Below are 14,813 nucleotides of genomic sequence, written 5' to 3'. Positions count from 1 at the left end.
ATGCTGTCCATCAGTCTCTGGAAGGTTGCCCCCATGTTCCTCAGGCCGAAGGTGGAGAAGGCGAAGACGTAGGACCCGAAGGGCGTGATGATGGCGGTTTTGGGGATTTCCTCTGGAGCTACTGGTACCTGAAAGTAGGACTTTAACAGATCTAATTTAGAAAATATTTTGGCCCCATGAAATGAGGCCATGAGATCTTGCATGTTTGGAAGGGGGTAATGATCTGGTTCCGTTGTGAGGCTGAGCCGCCTGTAGTCGCTGCAGGGTCTCTAGGAGCCATCCAGTTTCTGCACCATGTGGGGTCCACGGGCTGGAGGCCTTCCTGCATATGCCCATATGCTCCATCTCGGCGAAAGCGTCCTTGGCCTCCTGAAGGCACCAAGGGGGGAGCCTCCGGAACTTCACGTGCGTTGGGGGGCTCTTTGTTTTAATGTGGTGGTAGATTCCGTGCTTAGCAGGGGCCCCAGGCACCTGATGGACTTCGGGCTTGAAGACATTGGGGAACTCCTTCAGCAGCTGGGCATACTGGTGCGGGGCGACTGAGCAGATGGTGGGCGCGCTGGCAGGAGTCGGTGTCCAACAGGCGCTTGCGACCGACGTCGACCGCCAGTGCGAAGGGGGCGAGGAAGTCCGCGCCCAGGAGTGGGGTCCTCACGTCCGCGACTATGAAGTTCCAATTGTACTTCCGGCCAAGGAGAGGATGGGGGACCCGTTGGCGGCCGTCAGGGAGGCAGCCGGGTCCAGTGGGCGTTTGCAGTCCTCTCCGGATGGCGGGAACACTGATCGCACGGCCCCAGTGTCAATTAGCATCATCCTGCCGGAGATGGTGTTGCGGGCATAAAAACCTACTGGTTTTGGACTCCTGGGTTCCTCTGCTGCCACGGCGGCCTGTGCTGTTGGCCGCCGCCCCCTCCATTTTTTTGGATGGGTGAAGGAGCAGGGGGGTTGAAAATTCCGGGTGTCCTTGCCGTACCGCTGGTGGCAGTAGCTTCTTGTGGTGGTATGTTGGCCGCCTCCTGGTGACGGCGCTTATCTCCCGCTCCGTGGCCTCCTCCGGCTGGAGGGAGTTGATGGGGTGTGCGGGCGTGGATGCCTGCTTCGCTGCCCTCATGGAGTTCATTAACTGTTGCGCCGTCCTGATCAGGTCGTCGAGCGGCACTGTATAAGGCTTGAGGATCTGGGTCCGAACCTCCGGGAGGAGCTGCCGGAGGAAGATCTCCCTCGATAGGCTTATCTTCGACTGCCTGCCGCTGCCGCCCATCCCGGGTAGGATGAGGAGGTCCTGGATCACACTCCAAGTCTCCCGGAGGTTCTGGTCGTATTGGGGGTTGTTAATGAGGTCAAGGGTGCGGGCAGCCCTCTCCCTGCCAGTCTCAAAGAGAGAGGCCTTCAGCTTTTGGTAGGTGATGGGACATGCGGTAGACACCCACGGAGCAATCTTCCTGCAGACCTCATCCGGGAGGGCGTTTATCACAGAGTCTGCCTGCAGCACCTCGTCGGTAAGTTCCGCCAGCCTGAACTGCCCCTCGACCCTGTAGAACCATGATGACGGGTTGCTGTTGGTGAAGGGCGGCAGCTTTATGGCAAGGGCAGACCTTGTTTGGTCCGTCAGGACAGGCAGCACGCGAGGAGTGGGTACCGGTGTGGAGGAGCGCGTGAGCCTTGGCGTGGGGGAGGGCGCAAGTGGGTCTTGCGCAAGGGAGATATCAGAGTCCGCAAAGTTCGCGGTTATTTGTATGTGGGAGGGAATGTCTGCATCCACACTCGCTTCTGCACTCTTACTTGGAGTTGGTTACACTCGCATCAACACGCACTTGGGGGCGCGCCATGTGGGTCCGCTAATGATGCTGGTGATCTGCCAACAAGAGTCGGTACGCCGGAATGCTTTGTTAAAGCACCTTGTTTAGGCCATTAGGAGCGTGGGGTACTTCATGGAGCCAAGACTAGGTCGCCGTATGAGTCCGCTAATGGCTCCGGGAACTACTCCGGGGTCACCACTGTAAGAAGTGCAAAAAAGAGAGCAGGTGGACTTGTACTGCTGGTTTATTGAGAAAGCAGGCCGCTTATAAAGTGGCGTGCAGACGTCATACAAAGGCATACAATAGGATACAGGTGACCCAAGGTCAACTGTTCTCAATGTGAAACAGGACAGGTAAATACAAATAACATGTAGAAATAAAATTACAAGAATTGACACAATAATGTTCTGACACATGTACAACGTAAACAGGCACAAATGAATCAATAACAGATACGTATTTACATAGATAAAAATGTGGCTATTTCGCATGACCTAAGCTTGTGGGAATGGCACCGTAGAAGACTGGAGGTTCACACTACAGAAAACCTGTTGAGCGGGGACTTTACAAGTACGTTTCATTTTTTTATTGTTCTTAAATGCGACAGTAACACCAAAATTCTTAAGAAGATGGGGGATACCTTTCATATTAGTATTATAAGGCAGTACAAGAAAATTTTTGTGTTGTAAGGTTCTTTTTGGTTTTGATACGTAGTCTTTTTTTGCCGCTTTTAATCCTTACTCTTTTTGGATGTCCTCATACAAAGAGATAGTAATGGGTTTAAATACAGATTGTATAGAAAACCTACTAATATTTCTTCCTATGTGCATTTCTATTCCAGACAAAGCAATAAGGTAAAGAAATCAGTTTTCATCTATGTTTTTAAGAGCATTACATGTATGTAGCCCTGAATATACTGACGAGGAAATAGATAAGATTAGGGATACAGGCAAGAAACTGAAATATCCTGACAGTGTATTAAACAATGCATTAGAAGTGGCAAAAAAGACTTTGCATCAAAACCAAAAAGAACCTTACAACACAAATATTTGCTTGTACTGCCTTATAATAATAATATGAAAGATATCCCCCATCTTCTTAAGAATTTTGGTGTTACTGTCGCATTTAAGAACAATAAAACAATGAAACATCCACTTATCAAGAACTCCCCCGACAATACTAAAGGGTGTGTATATAAAATTCCAGGTAAGTATTGTGACAAATTTTATATTGGCCAAACGGGTAAAGCACTGGAAAAGAGAACAGAACAGCTTAAAAAATGTGTGAGATATGCACAGGGGAACAGTGGTATTTTTGTACATGTTAGTGAGAACAATCATGCTATCAACTGGGAAGGGGCAAAAAGGATTGTATATTCTAACAACCCACTGGAAAGAAATATCATTGAATCTAGCTTTATAAAAGGAAGTTACAGCCATAATATGAATATCAATCAAGGGATGTATAAACTAAAGCCTTTAATACAAGAAAAAATTTGTAAATTGTTTAAATTTTAAGGTAGGCAGTAGAGATGTATGAAAATAAGATTATCATATTTGTAAACACAGTACGGGGGCAGCTGTGCTACTGAGTTTTCCAAACCCCTCCTCCCTGACAACTGTCAGGTGTGGGTCTGATGTCGCCTATGGTCGTTATGTTTATCAGTATTGTCCCCTGAGGGTATATTGTGTTTTTTAGCCAAATGAGTTTTGAAGGCCACCTTGACTGTGGTTGGATATGTAGTCTCTAACGGTTGTGTATGTTCGTCAGTACTGTTCCTGTAGTACATATATTTGTGACTTCTAATACTCTGTATCAGTCCTTCGTCAATGGGCTGTAGTAATGTGTGATACCTAATTCTAATTTTACTCATGGCCTTATAATGCACATTCTGATTTCTCTTTTCCTTTTAGGCATTTCCAGTGCACTGGATACTACACAATGAACAAAATTGTCAATTCTGCGAATGACACCTTGTAAGTTTTATTAAAGTTGATTAAAAATACACAATTGTGCATAAATCTACTTATTAACTATACAGATAGTTTTTGCATTGCCTACGTATACATTTAAAGGATACAACAACCGTTTTCATTATTGGTTAAATTAAGATTTTTATGTTCAATGGTCACTCAAACATATAAAACTGAATAATTAAGTGTCGTTTTTATGAAGAGAAAAGATATTATATATATATATATATATATATATATATATATATATATATATATATATATATATATATATATATATATATATATATATATACACATACATATAATTATATATATATATATAAATTATATATATGTATATATATACATATATATAATTTATATATATATATATATATATATATATATATATATATATATATATATATATATATATATATATATATATATATATATATATATATATATATATATATCTTAGTTTTGTGAGTTTCAGTTATAATACCATGCATGAGAAAGACAAAATATGAGAGATAAATTTAATATTTTGCTGCAACTCAGTTAACTGGCAAAAGAATATCGATTATGTCCTCAGTCAAGACGAATTTCACTTGAACTGCAAATGGCTCCGAAAAGCCACAGAAGCGGAATGTGAAATGGAGGAGGTCTACTTGCACGGGCACCGGCTTTGGTACCAATTGGATCTGAGCTCACTGGAACCTCTGCAAGAAGATCAGGTTAGCAGAGCTCTTGGGCATCTCTACAGGTAAGGAAATGTGAAGATGTGACTATGTTTCAACGCTCTTTCATGAGGTTCCATGTGGTTACAACAGCTCTTTATAAAATTTTGTTGTAAACATTGAGTGTATGTCATCTATCCATGCTTCTAAGACAATTTTACATGAAATGCATTAATTTATTTCAGCTTGCAAACAAAAGTTTACAAAAAGGAGCAAAAAAGAAAAATGCTATTTCAATTAAACCTACGGATGAATGACATAATAAAGGAAAGGGAAGACTTTGCCGTCTCTTTCGACCAATGCCTTTTTGGTACTGAGGTGAGGGTGAGAGCTCCTCATCACCAAGACAGACCAGAACATGCCCCAATTACCATTTACATTACTGTTATACAATTTAAAGGCAATTTTATAAAATACAAGTCATAAAATAACATTAAACAGACTATAGGCACAATTGTTCTTCTACTGCAGTTATCTCATTATAATTGTAAGCGAACAATAGTAAGAAGCGAGTAAGAATAACTCTATGAAGACCGTGTGTCCTATTCTTATTGATTATGTATAAAGTTCATGACAGTGAATAATAAAAAATTTTCAGAAAGCTCATGCACATCTCCTCTGAAATCTCTTGTCTTTTTCTCAGGCTATTGACAATTAATGTCATTACAGGAAAGCTCCAAACCTGGCAGTCACCTTTGCCATGCGAGAGGGTGAACTGTGGGCGAAGAGAGTTAGAAGTGGCGGCATTGACTTTCAGGTATGAATGTACAAGGTTTTGATGATCCTACCTACTTTAAGAAGTATAAAAACAGCATATCTGCATAAGTCATAGGAAAATAGTTGCATAGAAAAATAGTTGCGTATCACAAATGGCTTCGTTCAATTCTTTTCAGTTGCAACTAAGAGCCTTGACAAAGACATTAGCTGTGACCTAAATTACCTAATCTACATAAATCTATATTAGTAAATCCTCCTCTCCTTCTCTGAGAAGGGGCACTAAATGCATTCATGATAACATTTCTGGTAAAAGATTAGACCTGATATTCACTGATGTTCCAGCTACTGTCAACTCCAAGGTCTGTGAATATATAGGCACTTCTGATCATTGCGCCATTGAAATGGACATATCTGTCGATCAGTATATTCCTAATTCCACCACTGGTAAAACGGTCTGGCTGAAATCCAGAGGCAATTGGGATTGCATTATTGAAGCTTGTCAGGCACTTAATATTTCAGATGCTATATTAGATCCTCATCCCAAGAAGAAGTTAAATGAAATGCTGATGGGTATCTTAATAAGGTATGTCCCTAGAAAGGTCATCAAATTCAGGACAATGGACCAGCCATGGCTTGATGATATATATACACGAGCCTACCAGGACAAACAGGCCAAATTCAATGCATGGAGACAAAATTGTTCAAATGAAAATTACACCGTTTTTGTTGAGTCTCGCCGTGCTGCGAATAGAATTTACCATACAGCCGAGAGAAATTACAATAATTCCTTAAAAGGAAACTTGAAGGACTTACTCAGCCTTATCTGTGATGGACCAAATTGGCATCATCCACTGTATCTTTGGGTCAAGCTCGTCTTCCATTCCACCACTACTAACAGATGATGGTGGATTGGTTACTGGCCCTAGGGAAGAGTTAACTGCTTCATCAAGCTTTTGAAGCTAAACAATCACTTAAGGATATCCCTCTCTCTGACACCTGTCATCCTGAACCTATCCTTACAAAATTTGCATTTCGCTCCAAGGATGTTAAGAAAATTCTTGATAATCTTGATAGCTGGGGTGGAGAAGATCCTGATGTCTCCCAAGATTAGTAGATTCTATAGATTTTTAAGTCGACATAGTATCTTGTGGATGAGCATAAGCTTAGTAATACAGAGTGCCTATCCCAAAGAGTGGCATATCAGCAGACTGCAGTAACTACTACAACCCAATCTCTATTCTTCCTGTGCCCTCCAAAGTTGCTAAAAAAACTTATTTTTAAGTCACTATATAAGTATGTGGACTCTAAAGGACTGCTAGCTGATAGTATGCATACAGGAAGCAGTTAGGTACCTGCGATACTTTTTTCGACTTGACATGCCATTTGCATGGGAACCTTGATAAGAGTTTTGAGTGTAGAGTAATTCAAATAGATTTTAGTGCTGCTTTCGATGTAGTGAATCACAAGGCACTTATTTATATACTTCAGAATCTTGGAGTGGGTGGGTATGTTGTGGGATTACTTAAAGATTTCCTTGCAGGTAGGAGACCTATTGTGTCTGGGGTTCCACTGGGCAGAGTTCTTGGTCCACTGTTATTTTTAGTATATACAAGTAGTATGATTGTTGACCTGGAAAACAAGACTGTTCAGTATGTTGATGATAAAACACCTGTGGGTGTAGTAAAGTCTCCACATATGAGAAATGACTGCCCTCAGCCTCAATCGGGGCATGGACCAGATCAGGGAATGGTGTAGTAGGTGGGGTATGAGGCTGAACTCAAATAAAACGAGAACACTACTGATTAGCAGACCTCATACGGATTTACCATCCCATCCTCCCCTTCAGGTGGATGGAACTTTGCTGACTGAGTCTGAAGCTTTAACTTTTCTGGGTGTAACTTTTGACTCACAACTAACTTTTGAGAAACATCCAATGAAAGTTTCAGCAAATGCCGCACGAAAGTTAGGTATTGTTCGTAAGGCCTCACATATATTTATAACAGTGCCAAAATCAATGCCACACTAGAATACTGTTCTCCGGTGTGGTTGTCTGCTTCTGCCAGAGATTTATCTTTTTAGATAGAGTGGTTCGTGATGGTAGGTTTCTATTTCCTAATAGTAGCAGTTATGACTTGGACCATCGACGGATGGTCTCTTGTTTGTCACTCTTTCATAAGTTGCATTTCAACAGGGATCTTTCACATTCACAATTGATCCCTGATTCCCTTTATCTGCCGAGAGCAACCAGATTCGCTGAATAGCAGCACCAATATGCAGTAAGTGTGCCTCGCTGTCGAACTTCTCCGTTCCAGAGGTCCCTTATTCCTCGCAATGCATTACTACCATAATACTATTCTCCTTGAATTTTAATACATTTTTATCTATTTATTAGTTTAGTTATTTTTTCTTTTTTAATAAGTGGGATCTCCTATTTCTATATTTCCCTTTACTCCCTCTAACTTTCTCCTAATGAATACCATATTCTTTGGAAGCTTGAATTTCAAGTCAATGGCCCCTGCGGGGTTGTTCCATACAAATAGGTTTCATCTACTGAATAATAATAATAATAATAATAATAATAATAATAATAATAATAATAATAATAATAATAGCAAACTGTTTCTCTTTTGGTTTGTTTATAGTGGCACATTACTGGTTAGAAAACATTTCTATACATCCATTAAGTCAGTGGAAGATACTTGTAACTTTAGTATTAAAATATCAAGTTGACGTGATGCACATAGTGCAATTTATTGGTGGGACTGATATTTCCGTCATATTCAGGATTCACGTAAGAAAACGTTCCTTACGAAAAAACGTTTCTTTTCTTGGAAAATAATGGGCTCTCTTCAAGTACAGCTTAATACATGGAGTGCAATGCTGGTGAAGTTCTTTCTTATGATTTCGTTTATTTAAAGTAACATTACTACCATACATAACTTGAACAAAAACAGGACACTTCTATACTACTGATCCACCAATTTCAAAGAGTTTAAAATCAAAATGCCGGCAATCCTTCATCTTCTTGTAATGACCCATATCTAGGCATTAATATTAATAAGTTGATAAACGCAACACAGTACTTGACACGTCTCAAGTCTACTGTATTCCAAAGAGCAACAGACTGGTGCTACGTTTGAGGTTCCCCTTAGAATTTACTTTTTTGTGTTATGAAACATGAATGAAGCATTATGTCAGTCAAGTCGGGACACTGTCCTGCCATACAAATACCATTAAATTCCAGACACTACAATAAAATCTCATGATTAATACAGCTATTATTATTATTATTATTATTATTATCGTTCACCCATATCGATATGATCTTCAGTGAGAGGTTAAAATTCGGACAAGCTAAAGAAACCAATGGGAATACACAGAAAATGACACAGTTTGGGATTCCAGGTACACTGCAGGAAACTTTTTGTTCTGTCCAAGGATGTAGGAGGTGGGATCATTTTTTCACAATAACATTACAAAGAAAACGAGAAAGTATAAGTACTTAATAATTAAGAAGAATGTTTTACAATAAGAATATGAAAGTAATTATTGTAGTGTCCACAAACAAAGAGGCAACTCCAACAATTATATCTTTTATTATGTAATACTCTTAACACCCCACACTCTTGTATATAACCATGAGAGCATTTTCTTACTAAAAGTCCATACTTTATTTGACAGGTAGTCAAACACCGAACGCTGGAGGAAGTGCGGTCTTCTCTTCACAGATACAATTTCAGCGATGAAACAGCACCTACATTATGCGCCCGGCTGCTAGAAGATAAAACCGCAAATGACGCTGGTGTCAACGAACTTGAACCCAGTTTCCCTTACAAATATCATCTTGTCTTTGGTATTCGTCATAGTGTGGTTGATGGAACATCAACAATGACTCTTATGGGTTATTTTATCAAGTTGTTAAATGACGTCATTTCTAATATATCTGTAGACAACAGTGTACCTCTGGGCAGATTTCTATCTAACGAAGAAACATTAAAATTAATCCTTGAGAAAAAGAAAGAGATTGAAAGAGAACCAAAATTACAGCAGCAACTACACGACGAATTCCAGTACAAGAAAGAAAACAAACCCCTGGTTTTAAAGTTGTCAAAGAAGCCAACATTTTCCAAGAGAACTGCAACAATATTCACTGTATTAAATCAGACAACCACTTGCAGTTTCATCGAAAAATGCCACTCAGAAAATATATCCATTAATTCAATGATGACTGCTCTAATAAACAGAGCTATTGTAGAAATATTTGTGGAAGAAGACATTCTGCAAGACTGCTACAAGATTCAAACTTTCCATGCAGTTAACTTACGGCGCTACTGGAGTGCCCCAGTGTCTAACACCTTAGGGTGCCATATAGGCTTTCCTCTCATTGTTAATGCTGAAACCCCAAGAGACGTACAGAGCTGCTTCTGGGAATATGCTAGAAACTTGCATGCAAGGCTCAAGGAAGATTTAGCCTCTGGCAAAATTTTACAAAACAAGGCCTACAAGATGATGAAAATATCGAAGGAAGAATCACATGACGGACGCCCTCATGTTCTAAATGATAATGAAGGAGACTTTGTGACTTCTAGCATGGGTGACGTCACAAGACTTGTGACAACAGGAGGAGATTACGTGAGGATAACAAATGTTTTTAGATCGACTAGCATTCACGGCACAGAATTTCCTCTACTTTTTAATTATCACACTTTTAGAAATAGATTTATGCTTGGCTTTGATTACAACACCGATGTGCTTGATGCAGACACTGCTGGGAGAATCCAGTCAAAGATAATAACGCGTCTAAAGGAACTAATAAACTGAATTAAGGTGGCATACAACGAATCTGTACTGGAAATTTGACATTAAAAAAATTACGTTGTTTTTATGTTTAAATCAGCCTATTCCTTTACAGACAACCGTTCCACATACTCTCTATTCTTATTCTACACATGAGGTGACTTGCGCTATGACCCCGAGCCCCGAATTTGGTGCTCACCTCCTTCCCACCGTATGTAGAGTAATATCCCCACAGGCTTACAAGATGGATGGATGGATGTATGATATTTAGGGCAAAAGCCCAGGCACTGGGGCCAACAAGGCCATTCAGCGCCGTAGCAGGCTTACAAGAGAAACTGGCTTTGATTCTCATAGTCCTGGGGCCCAGACCGGCTTTTTGGATGGTCGTTGCAACCCCCCTACAGAAAGCAGCAGCTATGTCATTCTGGTAGCTGTGTCCCTTGGTAACTTATTTAGGGTGCATGTAGGCTTCTAAGGTGGCATCAAGGCATGGCAAAGTCAGACTTTTGCACCTCTTTCGAAAAACAAGATTTTGTGCATGTGGAAAATTAAAAAATGTACCTCTGATGTTCAGAGATTGCTCATAGTAAAACTAAGCAAATAAATCACATTGAAATCTTTTTATTTAAAAAACATCAATATCTTAGCCTTAAAAATTGTTTGTCTTGTTGAAAAAACTGTATTATAAAGATTTTACTATTGTGTTTTACCCATGCATATATGGGGAGTTGAAGTTGTTGAGAACGCACTTCTTTAACTTAATGGATGATCACGTTACCACATATTCAAATAACTGATTCGTACAGACAGATATCAAATTATACTCTTATGATTTATCATTTATGATTACCCTTTGTATTTTACTTTTAGCAAGTGCCCTATTCACATGTCCACCTCATCAGGCGAACAAATTTAAAGGTCTGCAAAGGCGTGCAAAAATATAGTCTAGTATGCAGATCATGGGATGTATTGACAAATACACACATTATTATTCATTAATAACAAAACTTATACATTATACAAAATCTGAGTATATCTTACAGCATACATTCCAAAATATTAGCAAAATACAAATTTATATATGACATATGCACTTCTTAGCTCATATAAAGTAATGTTATATGCTATTGTCCTCATTGACCATACAGTTTTGGAATACTGCATTTTCAGATTACGAGCTGATGCAGATACATACTAAGTGATAATGTTATTATATCATTCATCATTTATAAATATCTTGGCATTTTACTTTCAGCAAATATCCCTTCCTATATCGCAGCATCATCAGGCAAACAATATAAAGGTTTGCAGAGTCACAACAGAAAACACTGCCTTTGATTTGCTGTCCGTACTAACAAATGCATGTGTTACTCAATGACTGTAAAAATGTAATATTAAATAAACCAATAATAAATAAATGTACCAATAAAATAAAAAGGGGCATTTTACTGCCCATATACTACAATGTTAGCAAAATACAAATCAAAACAAATAGACTCCTCAAAAATTAAAACATGCTGGAAGATCACTGACCATATATTTAATACATTGTCAAATAACTGGTTGACAGAGGTAAGTATCAAATTATATTGTTATAACTCATGATTTGTGGTTATCTCTAGATTTTCACCCTGAGTGAGTGCCACTTCTGACATATCAGTGTTATCGGTCCAACAGATAACAAGATTTACATTCAGGTTACAAAATAGTGTTATCAGCCAAACAGATAACAAGATTTACAGTCAAGTTACAAAATAGTATAAGTATTCAAATTGAATTAATGTTTAATCTGCAGCCTGTGTTGACATATGCATATATCATTACTTGATAACCTAAGCTTAGTATATTCACCAAAACAGAATTCACATGTACGCTATGCCTACATCCAACATTTAGGAAGATAAAGGCAAAACAGGCTCCATAGGTCCCCACGAGGCATTACATGACAATATCTGTGTGCCTGGCTTTCTCTAACACATTTAACATCCACAAAAGATATATTAATTTTCTCTAATAGTTCTAAAATAATAAGATGTACCGTTTATTACTCATAAAACAACCATAGGTAAAGCTTTGCTAACATTATAACCTTTTCATATATTCACATGTCCAAGTCTGAGCCATCTGTGATATCAGACACATCTGGGTCTGCATTGGCGACTTCAAGAGGATTCAGGCAGTCCTCACCTCCTGTACACACACAGGCCTCTTGTGCATGCCATGCTTTGCCTGGAACAACTACAGTTACGCTGGACATTTTGCTTTTTTACATAATATAATTTGCATGATATAAGTTGCATGATATAAGTTCCAGGATTGGTTCAGGAGCAGGTGATTGTGTCATGAGTGAGGGAGTGAGCTGCCCATCTTTGTCATGATGCCAGCCATTTTCAACTGGGAAGGAATATTAAGTTGGGCTTCTAGAGCATGCTTCAAGATTAGGGTCTGATAATTTGCACGTTTGGTTTGTTGCAAAAGACAATCAGAAGTTGGCGGAAGAGGTTTGTTCCAGGCGTGTTTAAGACAGAAGAGCTTATATCTCACACCATCCACATCACCTACAGTGGCAGTAGGATCACAGAGAAGAGATGTCATAAGCTCTACAGTTTTCAGCTGTGTCTGAGGTATATCCATCATAGTACCAAAGTTGGCGAGGTTTCTGAACTTTTATGGATCCTTCCTGACAAGTTTCTATGGCTTTAGTTTGCCAATTCTTACCAGATTGTTGGTTGAATCACACCCAGTTAGTGTGTGTACTCCAGTGTGTCTGGAGACCACACCACTACACGAGGACATTCCAGTGATGCATGTGCAACATGTAGTAGGAGCCGTGTGTTTGCTTCTTCGTGCGACGAAAATAGATCTTCCTGGTCTACAGCTCCATCTGAAGTAACCTTGCAAGTGATAAGACCATCCCTGAAACCACCTGCAATGAACATTTCTTGATTAGGGCCAAGGAATGTTTCATCCATTTGATAGCGCGATTCTGACAAGAACTCCGCAAGATGTTCTTTGTTTCTGGGATTTCCAATAAACTTACTCCACTGCATTAGAATGGGTGTGATTTCATTGCCTTACACTGACTGTCTACGTGCACGCTCAAAAGTTTTTATTGAATCTCTAAAGTCATATTGATCAAAGACAACATCAATTCTGTTGCAACTTTCATATGTCTGTAGAGGCCGGCATATCCTGCAAGTTCCCCAAAGCATGTTGTACCTCCTTGCCTGATCATCTGAAGGACAGCCATAAATGATCTAAGCAGTGGGCATGTTGGAAGTTGGCAAATGAGACACTGATTCTGCTTCTTTTTCTAACTAAGGCAATAGCCTGCTCTTAGCAATTTTATTTAGGCTGCCACCAGAATGTGCTAGGGCATATGGAACTGTAGAAAGCTCATGTGTGAATATCTGTTTGAGATCAATCTCTCTGGTTTGCGCTGCTACGACTAAATAGTTCCCTGTTTGCATCGATAGCTACTCTCTTCTCGCTTCTAGAATTTGATTTGTACCTCTTGTTCAGAGATGCAAATGTCTTGATGTTGAGCTTTGGCAGTGGTTCACAGATCCAGTAGTACCCAGAGTTAGTCTCTCTTTAACAGACTGTTTCATGGCTTTCATTCCAATTTCGTTGGCAGAAAGAAGTTTAGTGAATACTTTGGAAAAAGTAAGTATAGCTTCCACTGAGCTGATTAACAGCCTTGGGCTAAGAACCAGAAAACGGGACCTAATTGTTATAGCGAGAAATGAATTTCTATCACCAGAAATAAATTCCTCTAACTCTTCATCAGCCGGCGGCGGAATCGAACTCCGAACAAGCTCAACCAACTCGGCCAACAAAGGGCTGCCATTTTCGTGAGTGGACCCAATTCAGCGTTCATGTCAAACGGGTTTGCCATGGACTCAGTGACTGAATGAACAATCTTGTTTATTTCTGATTCATCCTGTTGCAGGCGACGTGGCGCAACTTCCTTGTGCTTTCCCTGTGAATGTTCCAAGTCTACCATATCACACATTAACTTTATGGAGTTAATGTGTGATATGGTAGTCATTCATATAATTTTAATCTTTTTGCGTCCTAAACTTTTGTAATTTACATTTAACAGTTATAAATATTTTCTCTGCTTAATTAATTGTTTAAATATGTCAGTCGCACCTCCAAAAGTTGAGAAAATGGAACACTTAGGGATAATATTGTGCAACTGTAAAATATGTGATATAGTGTTATCTTTAATTAACCTTCAGTGTTTCTTGCTCTTTGTGTGTGCATGTGTATTTTGAGAACTTGAAGATCAATTTGATGACATAATGTTAAGAGTTTATTTGTGAGGCAGGAGATCTTTGTGAACAAAAAAATGCTCCCATCGCAACTGAATACCATTAAGGCAGATGCCAATTTTATCATTGCTAGAAATGAGGTTGAATTAAAAAGCATTAAAGTGTGTCGTAGTAGTAGTAGTAGTAGTAGTAGTAGTAGTAGTAGTAGTAGTAGTAGTAGTAGTAGTAGTAGTAGCAGCAATCGCCCGGTCCAGAAGTAAATTCAGTCAAATCTGGACAGACATGGGACTGGAGCAAAAAGTAAAGTGTGCCAGTAAAGTGAAAGGAGGCACAGTGGGATTAACCATGAAACCAGGAGCCTTGTCTAGGTGGTTCATTGCCGCACATTGAAGTGCACTGTAAGAGGTCCTCCACCTCTCTCATACAGGCTACAGGTTTTGTTAAGGAAGCATGGAACTTACGTTTCCCATTGCATACAACTAAATTTTTTTTGGCCCACTTGAGAGGTCTGAAGCAATGGTTAAAGTA

The 14,813-nt window shown here is 39.6% G+C and overlaps 2 protein-coding genes across 2 annotated transcripts in view; one reads left to right on the top strand and one right to left on the bottom strand.

The window, feature by feature from the left end:
• The window catches only part of LOC136831714 (uncharacterized), a 35,559-nt gene extending 25,405 nt beyond the window's left edge, over positions 1-10,154 (top strand). The window contains exons 2-5 of the mRNA XM_067092337.1: positions 3,713-3,775; positions 4,350-4,520; positions 5,164-5,251; positions 8,893-10,154. Of these exons, the coding sequence (XP_066948438.1) occupies positions 3,741-3,775; positions 4,350-4,520; positions 5,164-5,251; positions 8,893-10,032 (1,434 nt within the window). The 5' untranslated portion in view covers positions 3,713-3,740 and the 3' untranslated portion in view covers positions 10,033-10,154. The remainder of the gene's footprint in view (positions 1-3,712; positions 3,776-4,349; positions 4,521-5,163; positions 5,252-8,892) is intronic.
• LOC136831325 (uncharacterized) overlaps positions 1-14,813 on the bottom strand; it is a 471,746-nt gene that overhangs the window by 248,038 nt on the left and 208,895 nt on the right. The gene's annotated exons all lie outside the window — the stretch shown is intronic.

Source organism: Macrobrachium rosenbergii, chromosome 48 (genome assembly GCF_040412425.1).
Source record: "Macrobrachium rosenbergii isolate ZJJX-2024 chromosome 48, ASM4041242v1, whole genome shotgun sequence".
NCBI classification, from domain to species: Eukaryota; Metazoa; Arthropoda; class Malacostraca; order Decapoda; family Palaemonidae; genus Macrobrachium; species Macrobrachium rosenbergii.
The sequence above is the reverse complement of the archived record's forward strand: the minus strand, read 5'-3'. Positions and strand labels throughout refer to the sequence as shown.